Source organism: Pseudonaja textilis, chromosome 2, assembly GCF_049901715.1.
Source record: "Pseudonaja textilis isolate UNSWEBS1 chromosome 2, rPseTex1.2, whole genome shotgun sequence".
Lineage (NCBI taxonomy): Eukaryota > Metazoa > Chordata > Lepidosauria > Squamata > Elapidae > Pseudonaja > Pseudonaja textilis.
Genome location: NC_141991.1, coordinates 143144832 through 143160506, shown reverse-complemented (window position 1 = coordinate 143160506; position 15675 = coordinate 143144832). Strand labels below are relative to the sequence as shown.

The 15675-nt window shown below is 42.5% G+C and overlaps 1 protein-coding gene across 11 annotated transcripts in view; it reads right to left on the bottom strand.

The window, feature by feature from the left end:
- Positions 1–2549: 2549 nt before the first annotated feature.
- The window catches only part of CDK16 (cyclin dependent kinase 16), a 66326-nt gene continuing 53200 nt past the window's right edge, over positions 2550–15675 (bottom strand). For all 11 annotated transcript variants that reach the window (XM_026711336.2, XM_087925585.1, XM_087925587.1 and 8 more), the window contains 7 exons: positions 15377–15497; positions 13502–13599; positions 12916–13021; positions 12205–12247; positions 10776–10866; positions 7809–7886; positions 2550–6751 (listed from right to left, as the gene is read on the bottom strand). In XM_026711336.2, coding sequence (XP_026567121.1) covers positions 6714–6751; positions 7809–7886; positions 10776–10866; positions 12205–12247; positions 12916–13021; positions 13502–13599; positions 15377–15497 — 575 coding nt within the window. In that variant the 3' untranslated portion in view covers positions 2550–6713. The remainder of the gene's footprint in view (positions 6752–7808; positions 7887–10775; positions 10867–12204; positions 12248–12915; positions 13022–13501; positions 13600–15376; positions 15498–15675) is intronic.

The following is a 15675-nucleotide window of genomic DNA, read 5'->3' as shown; positions in this document are numbered from 1 at the left end:
CATTGGTGGGCTGGTGGCGCGGGAAATTGAACGAAAGCGGCGGGGGGGGGGAAAAGGCGGATCGCGGCGTCGAGCTTTGATTGGATGAGCGCGATTACGCCGGGCAGAAACGGGAGACGACGAGATTCTTTTATCTCTACGGCACATTTAAAAGGAAAAAAAAAAGCCATCGTAAAAAACGCGGGCGCCTATTTGTGCATTGAACCGCTTCCGGCACTAGTGACCTTCGTCCCACGTGGGTGTCAGAATTCTTGAAACTGAAGTAACCAATACTGGGAAGATGCCGTGCACGATGCTTGCAGTTGCCATTTTTAGTAAGGGCAAGTTTTAAAATGCTTACTCGGCTAACGCAGCCCTTCACGTTGCCGGTCGAAATGAATTTTGACGCTGTCCTTTGAAGAACCGGGGAGGAGGCGGAGTAGAAATAGCCAAGCCGCCTATCCTCTTTATAGATTGCTTTTTGAGAGATACTACTGAGACCAGCGGTCTAAGTTTATGCACTTGATGCCACACTTTCTAACCAGAGGATCTCGCGATTATTTTAAGTCCCTGTGCAGATTTGCATAACCTGAATTCGAGAGTATTTTATGACAGCTATTTTGACTCAGAATAAAGGCATAATTTATAGAATAGCGCCTGTTATTGAGGGTCCAGACTGAATGCATTTTGGGAAGCCAATACTGTAGAATGGACAGAACTAGACATTCCTGAAATGCAGTTTTATTCAAAACAATTGTGGGTAAGGCAAACCGCGGCTTGGCACAACGCATGAAATTAAGCCCATGCAACTATTTCACTGACTTTTCTTGCAATACTATGCACCAATCCTCTACGCCGGTGTCGCCAACCTTTTGGACCTCAGGGACCACCCAAATCCCGCGGACCAGAGACCCTGGGAAAATCCCCCAAAAGGCTGCAGGAAAACTCCCCACCCCGTTTTCCTATCAATCAATCATTCTTTATTTGAGATCGCAGGATACCATCTCCAACTCCATTCTCGGAGGGAGAGGGAGGGAAGGAGGGAGGGAGGGAGAGAGAGAGAGAGAGAGACTGACTGACTTTTGGCTTCATGCAAGGAAAACAGCAGAAGCAGCAGAAGTCTTTCTCTCCCCTAAACTCTGCCAGAAATGAATCTTTCTGAGACTTGTCGGGCCGGCACAGCCTCTTGAAGCAGGATGCCTTGCAGGGTCCCAAAGACTCATTTCTGGTGGAGTTTGGGGAGAGAAATAAACTTTTGCCGGGCAAGTTCCCCCCTTCCCTCACTACCTTGTGTTCGCAATGCAAGCGACACAGCCTGGATTAATTGCTTTGGGGGTGACATTTCTCTGTGGACCACCAAAATTTTCTCGCGGACCACCAGTGGTCCTCGGCCCACTGGTTCGTGACCACTGCTCTACACAATACACATTGCCTTTATCTTTTATCAGTTAAAGGTGACGCCAGAATAGTTGGCTCCTTTTGATTTTTTTCGAACTACCCCTCCCGTGCAACAATCTTGCAGGACAGCTTGAATGTACACTCACTTAAAAACTGGATGAAACTTCAAAGCATACTTTCACTTTCGTAACATTTAAGTTTGTGTAGATTCACTCTCATTGCAATGATGGAGGAAATTTTGTTGTGAAGAAAACAGATTTACTAGACTTTGTGATTAATGCAAACTGTAAGTGCAAATCCTAAATTATTTCTACTTCAGATGGCCAAACATGGCAATCATTTGCTATTAGCAAATGAGGCCAGGACAAAGCAGTTACAGCTTAGCAGTATCCTCACAAATGTTTTCCACAAACCAGCAAGCTTACTCGTGCCTTCCTTGGCACCCATTAGCCTGGCTTTTTGGAAAATAAAAACACCTGCATAAATAAAAGGCAAGATGAGCAGGAATTATAGGAAACAACTGAAGTTGTGGGTAGCTTTAAATCTATCTCACTTTTAAGGGACTGATAATTTTGTGGCAGTCCTTTATTGTAAAGTAACAATTTTCCCCAGCAGAGCCACCCCCATTTCCTCAAAATTCTAAACACCAACCCCAAAATATTGGGTAACTAGGCCTCTGCATATTGCATGACTATCTGCCACTAAGCCACATTAGAGAAAATTGTATTCACTTCAAAATGACTTATTTCCCCAAAGGTCCCATGACATGTATGAACAGAAATTATGTTTTTTCAGCAGGACAATCTTCTTTCTAGTGGATTTATTGAGGTACACCAATAATACGGTATTCTTCATTGAAGACTGTTATCTAATCTGGCAACAGCCTTTCTCCATCAACTGGCTGGCACTTCATGAAGGCAAAATCCTGATTTTGGAGGATCCCCCAAAGCCCCATAAATGGGTAAACTTGGTTGTGAGTCAGCATGTCATTTCCATGGTTTGTCCCTGAGAAATCTGAAGATGCTTTTGCAGTGCCTACTGATATGAACTGAACATCTGGAAATATCAGTAGCAGCAGAAAATATCTAAAAGGCAGTCAACTGTTTTCAGTAGAAGAAAAAGATCCCTTAATCCCTAATCCCAACTCAAGATTAAATACAGCATACACCAAAGATTGTTGGAGACTTTTAATCAGTTCCATACATTTGGATATGGTGCATTAATTAACCCCAAAGAAGGTGGACAGAGCATGAGGGGGGAGAAAAAAGATTGTTCATTTTGTTCCTTAGGGACTTTTCTTCTATAAATGGTAAACTTTGATCTTTGAAACAGAAAGTTCCTCCCCCAATTCAAGTTATGTACAACAATAGAGTTTCTTCTTCCATACTAGGAGAGCTGAAACTCCGTATCTACTCCACTAATGTGGAGGGAAGCAGGATTGAGGTGGGGGAGGCCCATGGAGATAGTCCATTCCATATGTTAATGATTATCCATTCCTGGGTTTCTGTTTCCTGCAAGAAGAGGTTGGTTGCTTGTCTCCAGTCTAGAAACAAATTATGAGGTTCTGCCCTTCCCCACCCTCCTCAAAAGCAACATCCAAATCCTCTGTACATTCATTATCCAACAGGCCATCTTCAGTTTTCTTCTCACATAAAAGCTCTCATAATGCATTGTATTAAGAACACTATAAGCAAACTGGTTTAGCCATTGTGGCATTTATTCCTGCTGTCACTTCTGAGAATTCTGAATCCTCAGTTTAGGCCCTAAACCGCTCCCAAATTCTCAGCATTATTCTGAACTCACGCTTCCCTCAATTCCTGAAAATTCAATAAAGTCATTTGTGTTTGGAGAATACCTCACGTATCCCATCTCGGCTACATTCTTCCATATTCTAGAACCTCATTTCTTCTCTTTGAGCAAAGACAGAAAATGGGAATTCTATGAACTAAACCAGATTAGATTCTGGATCCCTTCCACAAAGGTAGCCCTGTATATCTTGGCCATATTTCTCCATTAATTTACTCAACCACAGCATACATAATAGGAGTTCCTGCCAGTCCCATATAGATTCAATACTTAATCAGCTATGATTTGTGGTCCTTCACTAGGGTTAAGAGGTCTGTTCGGATTAACAATGGTTAAAGAATGCAGCAAATCAGCCCTTAAAACCATGGTCTCAGGTGGGGTCCTGAATCCAGAGTTTGTGTTACCTATGATTCAACACTGCATTGAGTAAACATTAGTTAAACTGTCTCCTGATCTCCCCAGTTTTTCCTGATGACTCCTTGTATGTTCTCTTAAGAGCAGGATTTTAAACTGAGCAACCTCAACTATAGACTCCCTGTACCTCTACAGTCAAGATTCTGATATAGCAAACCAAGTCTAGTGCTGTATCGTATTGACAAATTATGTCTGCAAGAATGGAAGTAACCAAATATACATATTATGATTGTTGAGTTCCTGCTGGAAGCATGGCCTCATTTCAGACCTACTAAGAACAGGTCAGTTTTGAGGCAGATAAAAACTTTTTGAACCACTAGGTCCAGAGCGCTTCAGAGACATGTTCCAGGGAGGAAAGCAAGAACTCTGATCAGAAGGGATAAGAAAATGATCCCTCAACTAGTGGTTTCTGATTCTAAGGTGCAGTTGAAAGGGGAGACCAAAGAAAGGACCTGGGTGGCCATAGTCAAAAACCCAGTAGGCAGTAACTAAGGGAAGGATCATGCAATCAGGTTAGTGGGCTAAAATGGACCTGTAGATATTCACTAGGTTGAAGGAAAGAGGCTGGTCCTTCCTGCTTATTAGGATGCCTTGTGTAAACACAACCTTCTTATCCCCTGAGCTGAGCACTGGTTACTACTTTCAGCCTATGCCCAGAGGCTAATGCTGGGTAAAGTAGGGTAGGCTAGATTGTTCCCCAGATGTCTCCATTGCATGGACAGCAGTATCTGAATGCCAAGGCAAGAGGTCACCAGCACCACAAACTCCTTGCATCCCAGGGCACAAGGTAGGCTACATATCTCTGCCATGCCCTCTGTAGGCATTTTCGGAAATCCTCTTAAGTTGCCTGAGCGTTGTAACAGTAACTAGAACGGTTCATTGTATGGCTCTCATCAAGGGAAGATCTTGGAACCTTAGAAGCGCTTCATGCTTGCATATAAAAATGGTTACATATGTACATATATATATATATATATATATACACACAGACATACGCACGCATACATATATATAGGCTGTGATCAAACAGCAAAAATTGGTACCATCTTGTCTAATACTCCTGGAGCACAAACTCTAGGAGATGGATCTGCCCCGCCCCACCCTTCAGTTCTGTGCACCGAAGCTTCTGTGCCCTGAACTCAAAGGAACAGTCCTGGTCTGGGGAGCTGTGATACTGCTGGGCCTTTCACTCTTCCTGTAAATCGGCTCTCCTAATTGTAAGACAATTGGAAGCAGAGGGAGCCCAAATGCTGAAAATACGCAGGCAGGTCCCCTGGAGACCTTTTTTGTCTAAATATTGAAGGCTCTGGTATACAGAGGTGAATATCTAAAGAGCTGAAGACGGCAATACAGAGAGCGGAAGGAAAGGACATCGGAGTCTTCCGAGTAAAGATCAAAAAGTCAACCCAAAAAGCAGATAGTTTTGGAGGGATGTTTGGTTAAAGCAGAAGCACAGACAGGAGTTGATTGATCTTTGAAACCAGTGAAGCTATAGATGGGGAAAGAGCCCATTGCCTCTTAAGTATCTCTGATTCCCAATGGTAGAAGAGGTAATTGAAGTGGCTAACTGCAGAACAGATGTTCTGTTCTGGTTTACTTTGGATTCAAAACAATGGAAAATAATGGTAATCATGTAATCTACATAACTAAGGACTGAAGAACCTGCTACTCTAAATTGTTACAAAGATAACCATGGGGTGAAAATTGTAGGAACTGATGTGAAAATCTCAGCAGCAGAGACAAGGCAAATAATTTGCATGAAGACCAAATAAAGGCTGGCATTTTATAGCCCTATATGTTTTGGATGATTACTCCCATATTCCTAAACTGCTGATCCTGCTGACTGAGGATGAGGGGCGGTGTTGTCCAAAATTTTGGGAAAGTGCCGAAGTTTTCATACCAAAATAAACACCACAGCATCGGAGAAAGATCTCGATGGGCCCGTTCTAACATAGTCGTTTGGATATAAGAAATGTTAAGACAAGCTACAAGTCATGATCACTTAGGAACTGTAGTATACATGAAAAACAAAGAACTGGGGTGAGAGAACAAGGCACAATCCACTGGGAATTGGATCCACCATCCTACAAAAGGACTACTAGAATATCTGATGCTTGTGTCTGGACTAGAAGTGAGTGGACTGCATCTGGAAAGGCAATGGAAGAAATGCAAACCCTGAGTACCAAGCAATAATATAAGAACCGTAACAGATGAATAGGAGTTAAGCTACAATTGAGAGCACTAACCAAGCACAAGCCCAGGAGAGGCACCAGTCAAGATCCAAGGGGTATCAAAAAGGAGACTCCGCTTTGGTGTGAGGAGGAGATGGAAGCAGCTCCAAAACTGAGCAAAAAGGGGTTTGGAAAGAGGGCATCCTTGCGGCCAGAAAGTCCCAGTAAGAAAGAAGACAAGGAAAGAAGGCCCATCTTTCCAAAGATTTGGAGAATTCTCAGAGGACACCTGGTTGCCTGGTCTTCCCCGGACTTCAAAATACACAGTTAGGGCAGAAAAACAAAGCCCCCACCATGTCCAAAGAAAGTGATTATAGCTGGGAAGGAGGAGTGCTCTCATTCATCCTAAATACTAACAACCTCCCCAATCCCATCAATTCCTAGATTATGGAGTGCAAAGGATGAAACTACTCTGGCCCCAGTGCTTCTCGTCCCTGCACCTGGGCCACTACTGGGATGAGATAGGGAGGGGATTGGCTCCCTCACAGTTAATACTGTACACTCCCCATTACTGGAGAGGCTAGGGGATGTGGGGTGGTGGTGTCTCTCTCTCTCTCTCTGTATAGATATTTGTAAATATAATATTTATAATGTTGCATTGAAAAAATAAAACTTAAAAAATAAAATGAAACACCGTGTGTGTGAGAGGGAGGGAGGGAGGGTCCGTCCCAGCGGCACAGAGAATTGATGGCTGGCTTGTTGGTGCCAGGAGCGGTCATGTTTCTCCTCAGTTCCAGGGCCCTCCACCTTTGCCCCAGCAAATTCCCAGCACAGGTTCTCATGCCACAGTTCAATACCAAGAAGCCACCAGTGGAGACAGTCTGTGGGGTGGAGTGGGGAGAAACCTGGCTTCTTTCTACCCTTGCCAACCCAGAACTGTAGGCTTCAAAGCAGCAGGCTTGGCCGTCCATTCTGACCATTCACTGTAGGGAAACAGCAAAAGTGTTATAGATAGAATGCATTTTGCGTCTTCCCCCAACTTGATCCCCCAAGGTCTGCATTTTTCAAACTTTGACAATTTTAAGATGTACAGACTTCAACTCTCAGAATTCTGAGAGTTGAAGTCCACAAAACTTAAAGTTGCCAAGTTTGAAAAACACTGTTTTAGAGGATGTGATGCTATTAACATTCCCCCAGGTTCCTTCTAATGTTTCTTCCCCAACTACCAGGTTGTTATAATTCTCTGAGCAATCTGGGAATTATATTTTTTGTGTGTGCAATATGGATGCAAATTTCACATTCTCTCAGCAGCCTGATGAAGGAGCCATGTTAGGCAGGTCCAATATTTTCAGCCCCATTTTATGGATGGAAGAACTGTGGGCTAGAAAGTGCAGCTGGCCGAACACTGCCTGATGAGAGCATCACTAAGTTAGCTTTTGAACAAGGGCATTTCAATCCAATTGCACCTCAGTCTCAAGATCATAAGGTTCCAATGCCACAGGATGCTTTTTCCATCATGTTGCTCCACTTTCCCTACTTCTGATCCCAAATTTCTTTAGATTTGAACTACAGGGGAAAGCTTTGAATTGAGGATGCACTGAGCTAAAAAGACTCAGATTTGAAACAGAGGTGCCACGAAGGCTCTAGTCAGGGTGACTGAGAGAGGGGAGGATGCCAACTCATGGTGCTGAGAACAGGAAGAAGTGAAAATGGAAGTGGGTGAGGCACAGATACCTGGCCTGGTGGCTACAGTTCAGTGTCCACTAACTGGAACATGGTTCCTACTTTATGGGAGGGGTGAGAGTGGTTACTGCATAACTACAGACACAGATGTACTGTTAAGCAGGGAGATGGGGAAAGTCTGCTTCTCCAAGAGAAGCAGTTTTTGGAGATAGGAAGGGACTATCAAGGTGCCCTTTCAAGTACCAAGAAATGTGGGCCACCCATTCAGGGGGAGGAAGAAATTTTATTCAAAACTGAGGGCTAACGAAAAAGCGGAGGGAATCCTGTTGACAGAATTGCTCGACAACCACTTCTCACCTGATTCAGGCAGGGAAGCAGATCTCAGCCCAGTCTCTTTCTGTAACTGAATCTCCTTTAGTGCAAATATTGATGTTGCTGCAGGAGAAGAAAAAAAGACACAAAGCCAGTGAGATAACCCCAAGTTCTAGGCCTGCTATTCTATCATGCTAGCATGTGAACTGATAAAAGGATAAAAGTAATTTGAATAAGTATGTGTGCGTGTGTGTGCATGTGTGTGTGCGTGAGAGGGAGAGGGAGAGGGAGGGAGAGAGAGAGAGAGAGAGAGAGAGAGAGAGAGAGAGAGAGAGAGAGAGAGAGAGAGAGAGAGAGAGAGAGAGAGAGAGAGAGAGAACACAGAGAGTACATATTGGCAAATTTTTGAATCAATTTTTATGGATTTTATCCCATTAAGGGATGTAGTAGATATTTGTTTCCTGCTGACCAATCATTTTGATCATGAAAGACGGTCTAGACAAGTCCCTGCAGTTTTTTGTGGCAAGTTTTCAGAAGTGGTTTGCCATTGCCTTCTAACTAGGGCTGAGAGAAAGTGACTGACCTAAGTCCCCTCATCTGGCTTTGTACCTAAATCAGGAAGAAAACTTAATAGTCTTCCAGTTTCTAGCCTGATGTCTTAACGACCATAACCAATCTGTGTACATTCAAGTCATGCATTCTTCATTGAGCTTTGATGTATGGAAAAATGAACGTTATCAATTAGTTAATGAATGTTAGTGGTTCTGTTACTATTCCGTTATTATATTTAATGTGGTGAACTATATATTGCATATTATGCAGTTCTCAGTTTTTGGCCCATTTGAAACTCTAGAACAGTGGTACATAAAGTAATACATTAAAGGAAAGTATAACAAAAAATGTTATCACAATAGATTTGTGTAAAACATGTGAAGGTGAAGTTTCATTTAATTTTATGCTATGCATTCTCAACAAGTATTTAAAATTCTTAGAGAATAAATTCATCAAAAATAAATATCAGCATTATGGGAACAAAAAAAATCAAATAGGCCTTACATGGGAAGACTAAAGGCTCTTCCCCGCAACCTGCTAACCACAGATGGAAATCTATTTTTAAATGGATATAGAAGGCTTGTCCAGATAATGTTGGGCTGACCTCAGCAGACCTACCCAGAAGGCAGCCTGAATTTATCTTCCTGATCCGGTTTTAAAGCGGTTTGCCGGTTTCTTCCAACATAAACTGGAATGGAAGGGGTCTGTACCAAGATAGAGTTAGGGGTAGGAAACCTATGCCACCCTAGCCATTAGTCACTGACTTTTGTGTGGCAGGGATTGGGGGGGGGGGGACATGGGATCTCCTGCCATGCCAAAAAAAAACCACCTTTCCCACCTCTTTTGCCAAACCATAGATAATGGGGAAAGCAAGAAAAAGAGGGAAAGTGGCTTTTTGGTGCCCAAAGAGCCCCTTTCCCTGCTTTCCTTCCCCAAGGGGAGGACACCAGAATAGAAGCAACTCTGTAGTTAGCTCCCTGCCACTTACAAGCCTAGGAAGAAAAAGTGGCGGGACAGGGGAAGAGAAATGGAAATAAAACTGCTTCCTGCCCTTCTCCATCATTGCTTCTTCTCACGCCCAGGAGAAGGATGGTACTTTGGCTGCCAAATTTCCAATCTCATAGATTTGTTGAAGGGGGAGGGGGAGGAGGAAGAAGAAGAAGAAGAAGAAGAAGAAGAGGAAGAAGAGAAGAGAGAGAAGAGAAGAAGAAGAAGGAAGGAGGAAGAAGAAGAGAAGAGAAGAAGAAGGAGGAAGAAGAAGAAGAAGAAGAAGAAGAAGAAGAAGAAGAAGAAGAAGAAGAAGAAGAAGAAGAAGAAGAAGAAGAGGAGGAGGAGAAGATTTGAGGGAGAGCTTCTGAGACAAATCTTTGTTTGTCAAATAAAATATTCTATCTATTCTATATTCTATTCGGAGGAAGGAGCTCAATTATATCACCTGGTGCTAAATGTTTTCTTCCTTTCCCATGCAGGATGAAAGAAAAGTTGGCTTTGAAATGTCCTAAAGTAGGGTGAGATTCTCAGAGAAATAAGACATTCTTCCACTTATCTAGTTCTAGTAGCCAAGGGATGTTTAAAAATGTCTTTCACTGCTCAAAAATTTCTTCACTTGTCTATTGACTCACTGAATGACAGAGGTGTCAAACTGGCAGCCCACAGACCAGATGGGTCGTGTGCAGGCCATGCCCACCCCAACTCCAGAATGGGGGAAAAAACATTGCGCTATGTCATGTGATAGCAACATGACACGGCGAGTTTGACACCCATGCTCTCTAAGATCACCAAGCTAACGGTCCTGTAGTCTTCTGCTGCCAGCACCTGACACCAAAGGTGTTCCCCATTCAGTCTCCTCCCTGCCCTTCTTCTGCCTTGTTGAGACAGAGAAGAAGATGGAACTGAGGTCAGTATTTCCTTTGGCCAGCATATTAAAGCAGGTTAATTAAAGCTAGATAAAAAAGGATGGGAGAAACAGGAAGCAGGTTGGTGCGGTGCAAGTCTAAGGAAAAGACTCTTCATACAATGTGCCACAGTGTCAAATGGTAAACATCTAGATCTTCTGTCCTTTGTGATTCCCAATTGACAGGAATTGTGAAGATAGCTGTCATAGGCTGAAGTAACTGATCAGACTTGCACTCCAGCCTTTAGCAGTGTACTACATACACTAACCCACTGGATTAGCTGAGTAACAAAATAACTGCAAAAAAAGCATGGGTACCCTTCAATTCTTAGCCCATCAATGAAAACATCCTCTCCAGTTAACCACTACATCATAACTGAGAAGTTAAAAGAAGTTAATGGAGATGTCATTCATGGCAAGAATTGGGCATAGCATGCAAATGAATTCATGGTCCTTTTATCATCCACTTCGTGTTTTCATCACACGCCCTTCTCTTAACCTTGTTCTCATTCACTCAACCACTACTTGACATCTCTGGCCTCTCTCCCTCCCAAGCCTGCACCTACTGTCTGGAAGTTTGAGGACTCTTTCTCCCAGACTGTGGAAGAACAGGTGACGCATGGCCTCATCTGCAGAGATCCGCTTCCTGCCCTCAAACTGCATTTGGGGAGAGAAAAAGAAAGAATAGAAAAGAGATCAATCCTATTGATTCAATGAAGGATGCTAATGGCATTTAGCTTTTTGGTCCTAATACAAAAGCATTTCCCCCCCAAAAGTTATCACATTGTTGGAATCACAGGCGTGCCCCAAATCTCCCAAAAGGAAAGAATGTTAAAAATTCCCCCATACCATCAAAACACAACCACTCAGATACTGCTGTTTCCTGCTCCCAAAGCTTATGACAAGAGAAATCTCAGAACAAACTGAAGCGCTGATCCAGATCGCAAGGAATGTGCAAAATATGTTATTTTGATTTTTATCCCACCTTTACTATTTTTAAGATAACTCAAGGTGGTGAACATAATTCAAGACACTTTCCTCCTCCTCTTTTCCCCACAATAACTCCGTGAGGTGAATTGAGCTGACAGAGTTGCCCAAGGTCATTCAGTCGGCTTTCATGGTTAAGGAGGGACTTGAAGTCAGTCTCCTACTTTTTTTAGCCAGGTGTCTTAACAAGTAGGCCAAACTCGGTGGAAAAGCCCAAGGATTTGAACTATCTTCAGTTACCAGAATTCTGTGAATTGTAAAATATCTCTAATCAAGTGTCAACTACATATAGCACTTTTTTTTTTAAGCACACAGATTTTACACTTCCAGGCTGGCTGTAAACAACCCACAGGAGCTGCATATGGCAGGCTGTCAATCCATGCCTAATGCAAAATATTTGAATTAGTGGATCAAAAGTTTCACCTATTTTGACTAACAGACAAATGAATAAAACCCTGCCAGCAATGACCTGCAAAGCAAGCTAAGGGGCTGAAACCTATAGTGTTCCTAAATGCTTCTACTTCTCCATCTACAGGCCATATTAAGCATCCACAGATAGTACACTGAGAAATTAAGGCAAACAAAGCAGAATTATTTCTGCAGGAGCACCTGCTCTATGATGGATCCACTTGATGGATCCTTTTTAATGTATCCCACTTTGGAATTTGTTTTGTTTTGTGTGTACGCACATACATGCAGACATTCCCAAAGAATAGCTCTGCAACAGTCCTTGAGGTCACTTGAGGTCCTAATTGGTAGCCCATTCTGTCCAGTGCATTTATTTGTTGTTTTTTTTGGGGGTGGGTGGGGACAAGAAGTCAATACTTTCTTTATATGATCTCCATTTGTTAATGAGGTTGATTGTTGCCTGCTTGCCATGGCAGGGAATATTTTTCCACTGCTTGGGGATGGGAAAGGAATGTAAGGAGTTTAAGATTCCTGGAAGAAAGGGTCAGAGACCTCAAAACCTTAATTCTCCAACAACAACAAAATGAAATAACTGCTCACCTGTAGCAGCTTTCCTAAAAGATCAACCCCATCATTGTCTAGCCTGTACAATTAGGAGAGAAAAGAAAGGTCAGATTCATTAATTTCCCCAGGAAAACTGAGGCTTTGCTTCCTGGCACTGTTATTCTCTGACACAACATCTGAAGATGTAAAATAGTTCATGTCCCTAAGTCAAGTATTCATTTGGAACTGCACCAAAAAGTCACCCATGTTTCTTCCACCCTTAGGAGCCAAACAGTGATCTTGTTAATCCCTTCTTCCCAATAAAGCGCAAAGATTTTAACCAAATGCTCATTGAGGCATCTTGGCAACTTCCTTGCCTGGAATTCAGCAGAGAAGGTACTCCAGACAAAACTCTTTGCCTGCATCTCTGCTGAAAAAAAGAACAACTGGACAGGAAATATCTTCCTTACAAGATCCTGGGAGGACCTGATCCATAGGCTTTTACTTGGGTGTATCTCTTTCCACACTGAAAAAGGGACAAAGAAAGAAAAACTACCTATGGCTGTACAATGAGTCCATCTGTCTCCTTTCTTGTTCTAAAATAAATTTCTGTTCTTAATGGTTGAAAGGGTTACATGAAAATTGCCCAGAATGTCCTATCCCAACTCTTCGGAGGATGCAGTCTTTCTCCTTCTCTTTTATGAGATGACTACAGCAGCTCATCACTCATCAAAAGCTCCCACATCTGAACTATAGTCTGACATTCACCTTGGGGCATGGTTGATCAGGGCCTCAGAACGGTATTTGGGGTAGTTATACGCTCGGAATTCTTCATTGGACAGGATTCCAGGCCATGTCTCTTCATTGGGTGTCCCTGGCAACAGAGAGAAAAAGCAGAGTTCTGAAAAAGGAGTTTTAAAAAAAAAGGGACTTCCAATTTTCATATCACATGAAAGTAGTAAGTAAAGATGAGAAATAAGACCATTTCAACAGCATAGCCAAGATACGGGACTTTCTGTCTCCTCAATAGTTTTCACTCCACTCACAAGGATTATTCCTCCCCCCACACCCCACACCCCTTTGTTCCAGCTCCATTTCTTCTTCTGAATTGTGTCTTTCAAATTCCAAGTGAGTTCAGAGACACAATTTTTTTAGTGACAGATAGGCTGATCTGGGAGTGTTTTTAAAAATGTACTTCATCTTGGATCATCTTATGGTGCTTTAATTGGTACCCCTGAAGAAATTCTTAACCTCCATTATGAAATTGTAGATCAGCCTATCTGATTATCTTCCTCTCCTCTGCCTCCCATTTCTTCACTGATTTCTCAGCAATGCAACCTTGGTAGATATTTACCCAATATCCGAAAAATGAAATGCAGCTGCTCCTCGACTGTGGAGCCTGGGAAGAGTGGCCGCCCTGTGGACATCTCATAGAAAATGCAACCCACACCCCTGTGGAGAAAGGCAGGCAGATTTCAATATCAGAACCGAGAAAATCGGAACTTTTGTGCTATCAATTAGAATTCCTAACTTTTACATCTTATCTCTGTCATGATGATTGAACAAGATCACTTGCAGACCGACAAAATGTTTCTATGACTGGATTTTGCTGGTCAGCCAATGATTTTGACATTTGAAACAATCTTTTTAAATTTGGCTTAAAATATAAAATAATCCACATCAAAACATAAGGACGGGGTAAATCTATGGTGCAATTAAGGTTTCTAATGACCAACATGTGGTGGCTCACAAGGTTAGAATGCTGGGCTAATGAATCAGCAGTCTCATGTTCGAGACCTGGTGCTGCCATGGGGCAGGTTGAGCTCCTACCACATACTCCAGCTCCTGCCGACCAAGCAGTTTGAAAGTGGGCAACTGTGAGTAGATTAATGGGTACCACTTTGGTGGGCAACTTCACAGGGACATGAAAGGAACCCTCAACTGAGAATACCCTAGGCAATGGTGATGACACCAGTAAATCTTTTAGCCATGGAAGCACTTCGATGCTTCTGAGATGAAGGGAAAAAAATAGGTGCCATTTTGAAAATATCCAAAAATATTCTTAGGATTTTAAAGAGAGCACTGAATTAATCTCTACAAAGTCAATCCCTGTTCCTTGAGGAATGCAGTAGAGACATTCTAGGAATGTATGCAGTGCTCACCAGTAAAGACAATGCTGACAGAACCACTGAGCCTCAAATTATTGTCCTCCTCAGAACACTAAATATTATCACTTATATATTACGGTAAACATCAACTCAGGTGAATAAGTTGACATCTGCTAGGAAGAGCCTCCGCTTTATAGAACTGATGCTATGCTTCCTGAAAGCCCCACAATGCAGTTTAAAAACAACTAGACAGTTTTTAAACTCACCAACTGAGATGGGAATTTCTGACACTAAGCAATGTGGTCACAAAGCGCAGCATCATGTGAATGCACTGTTTCATGACAAAATTTCTGGCACTTCTGCTTGACATCATTAAGCAAACCATTGTAAGTTGAGGATAACACATGGTTGCCATTTGCAACCACCTACTGTTCCATCTTCCCTGTTGACTTTGCTTGCAGGAATTTGGGGGGGAAAAGTCACAAACTGTGATCATATGACTGTGGGACACTGCAGTGTCATACCTGTGAGCTCAGCAACCAAGTGCCCAGATCACAAAGACACTGTGAAACAACACAAATACAAGGACCAGTCATAAATACGACTTATTCCGTGTCATCATAATTTTGTGCAGCCGCTGAATGAATAGTTGTTAAGTGAGGATCATTTGTACTCTATTGTAGGAATTGACTGGAATTGGGGAGACCCAAACTGAAATTAGCGGCTTTAGGGGGCCAGCACCTGTGCATTTAGCACTTCCCTCTAGCTTCAGTCCTCTTTTTCTGTTCTACAACCATTTCCTTCCCTAGCTCTAAGTGGCCTAGAGTGTGTGTTTATTAATGGACAAGGCACAGAGCCTCAGTTCTGCATACAAGCCAGGAAGAACAAAGCCTGAACCTTTTCAAAGATGACGGAAAAATTGCAAAACGTATTTTCTGAAAACTTGTAATTAACTACCGTAAATTATTTCATGGAGTTCTTTAAACTTAGGAATACTTTTCTGAACTTGGGTATCATTGTGTGGGACAACTGAGTGTCCCACAGTGTGGCAAATGAATCAGTTACCCTAAGGAACCATTAAAAAGAAGATCATTCAGAGAGTCAGATAGAAGAATTTGTACCACATGTCAATCTGGGTGGAATATTCTGTCGAGCCCAGCAGAATATCAGGCGGTCGGTACCAAAGTGTTACCACCTCATTGGAGTAGGTCTTAGTGGGGATAGATTTTGCCCGGGCTAATCCTGAAAAAGATAGAAATGCATTTGCAAAACCTTCCACAGAGCAGAAAATACTATTTCAGCGGTTCCTCCTCCTCCTCCTTTTTTAAAACAGCATTAGAGTTGATAGAATTGTACCAGTGAAATTTAGTAATATATTGCCAAATATTGGAAGTGTGATGGGAATGAAAAATCTCGTTCA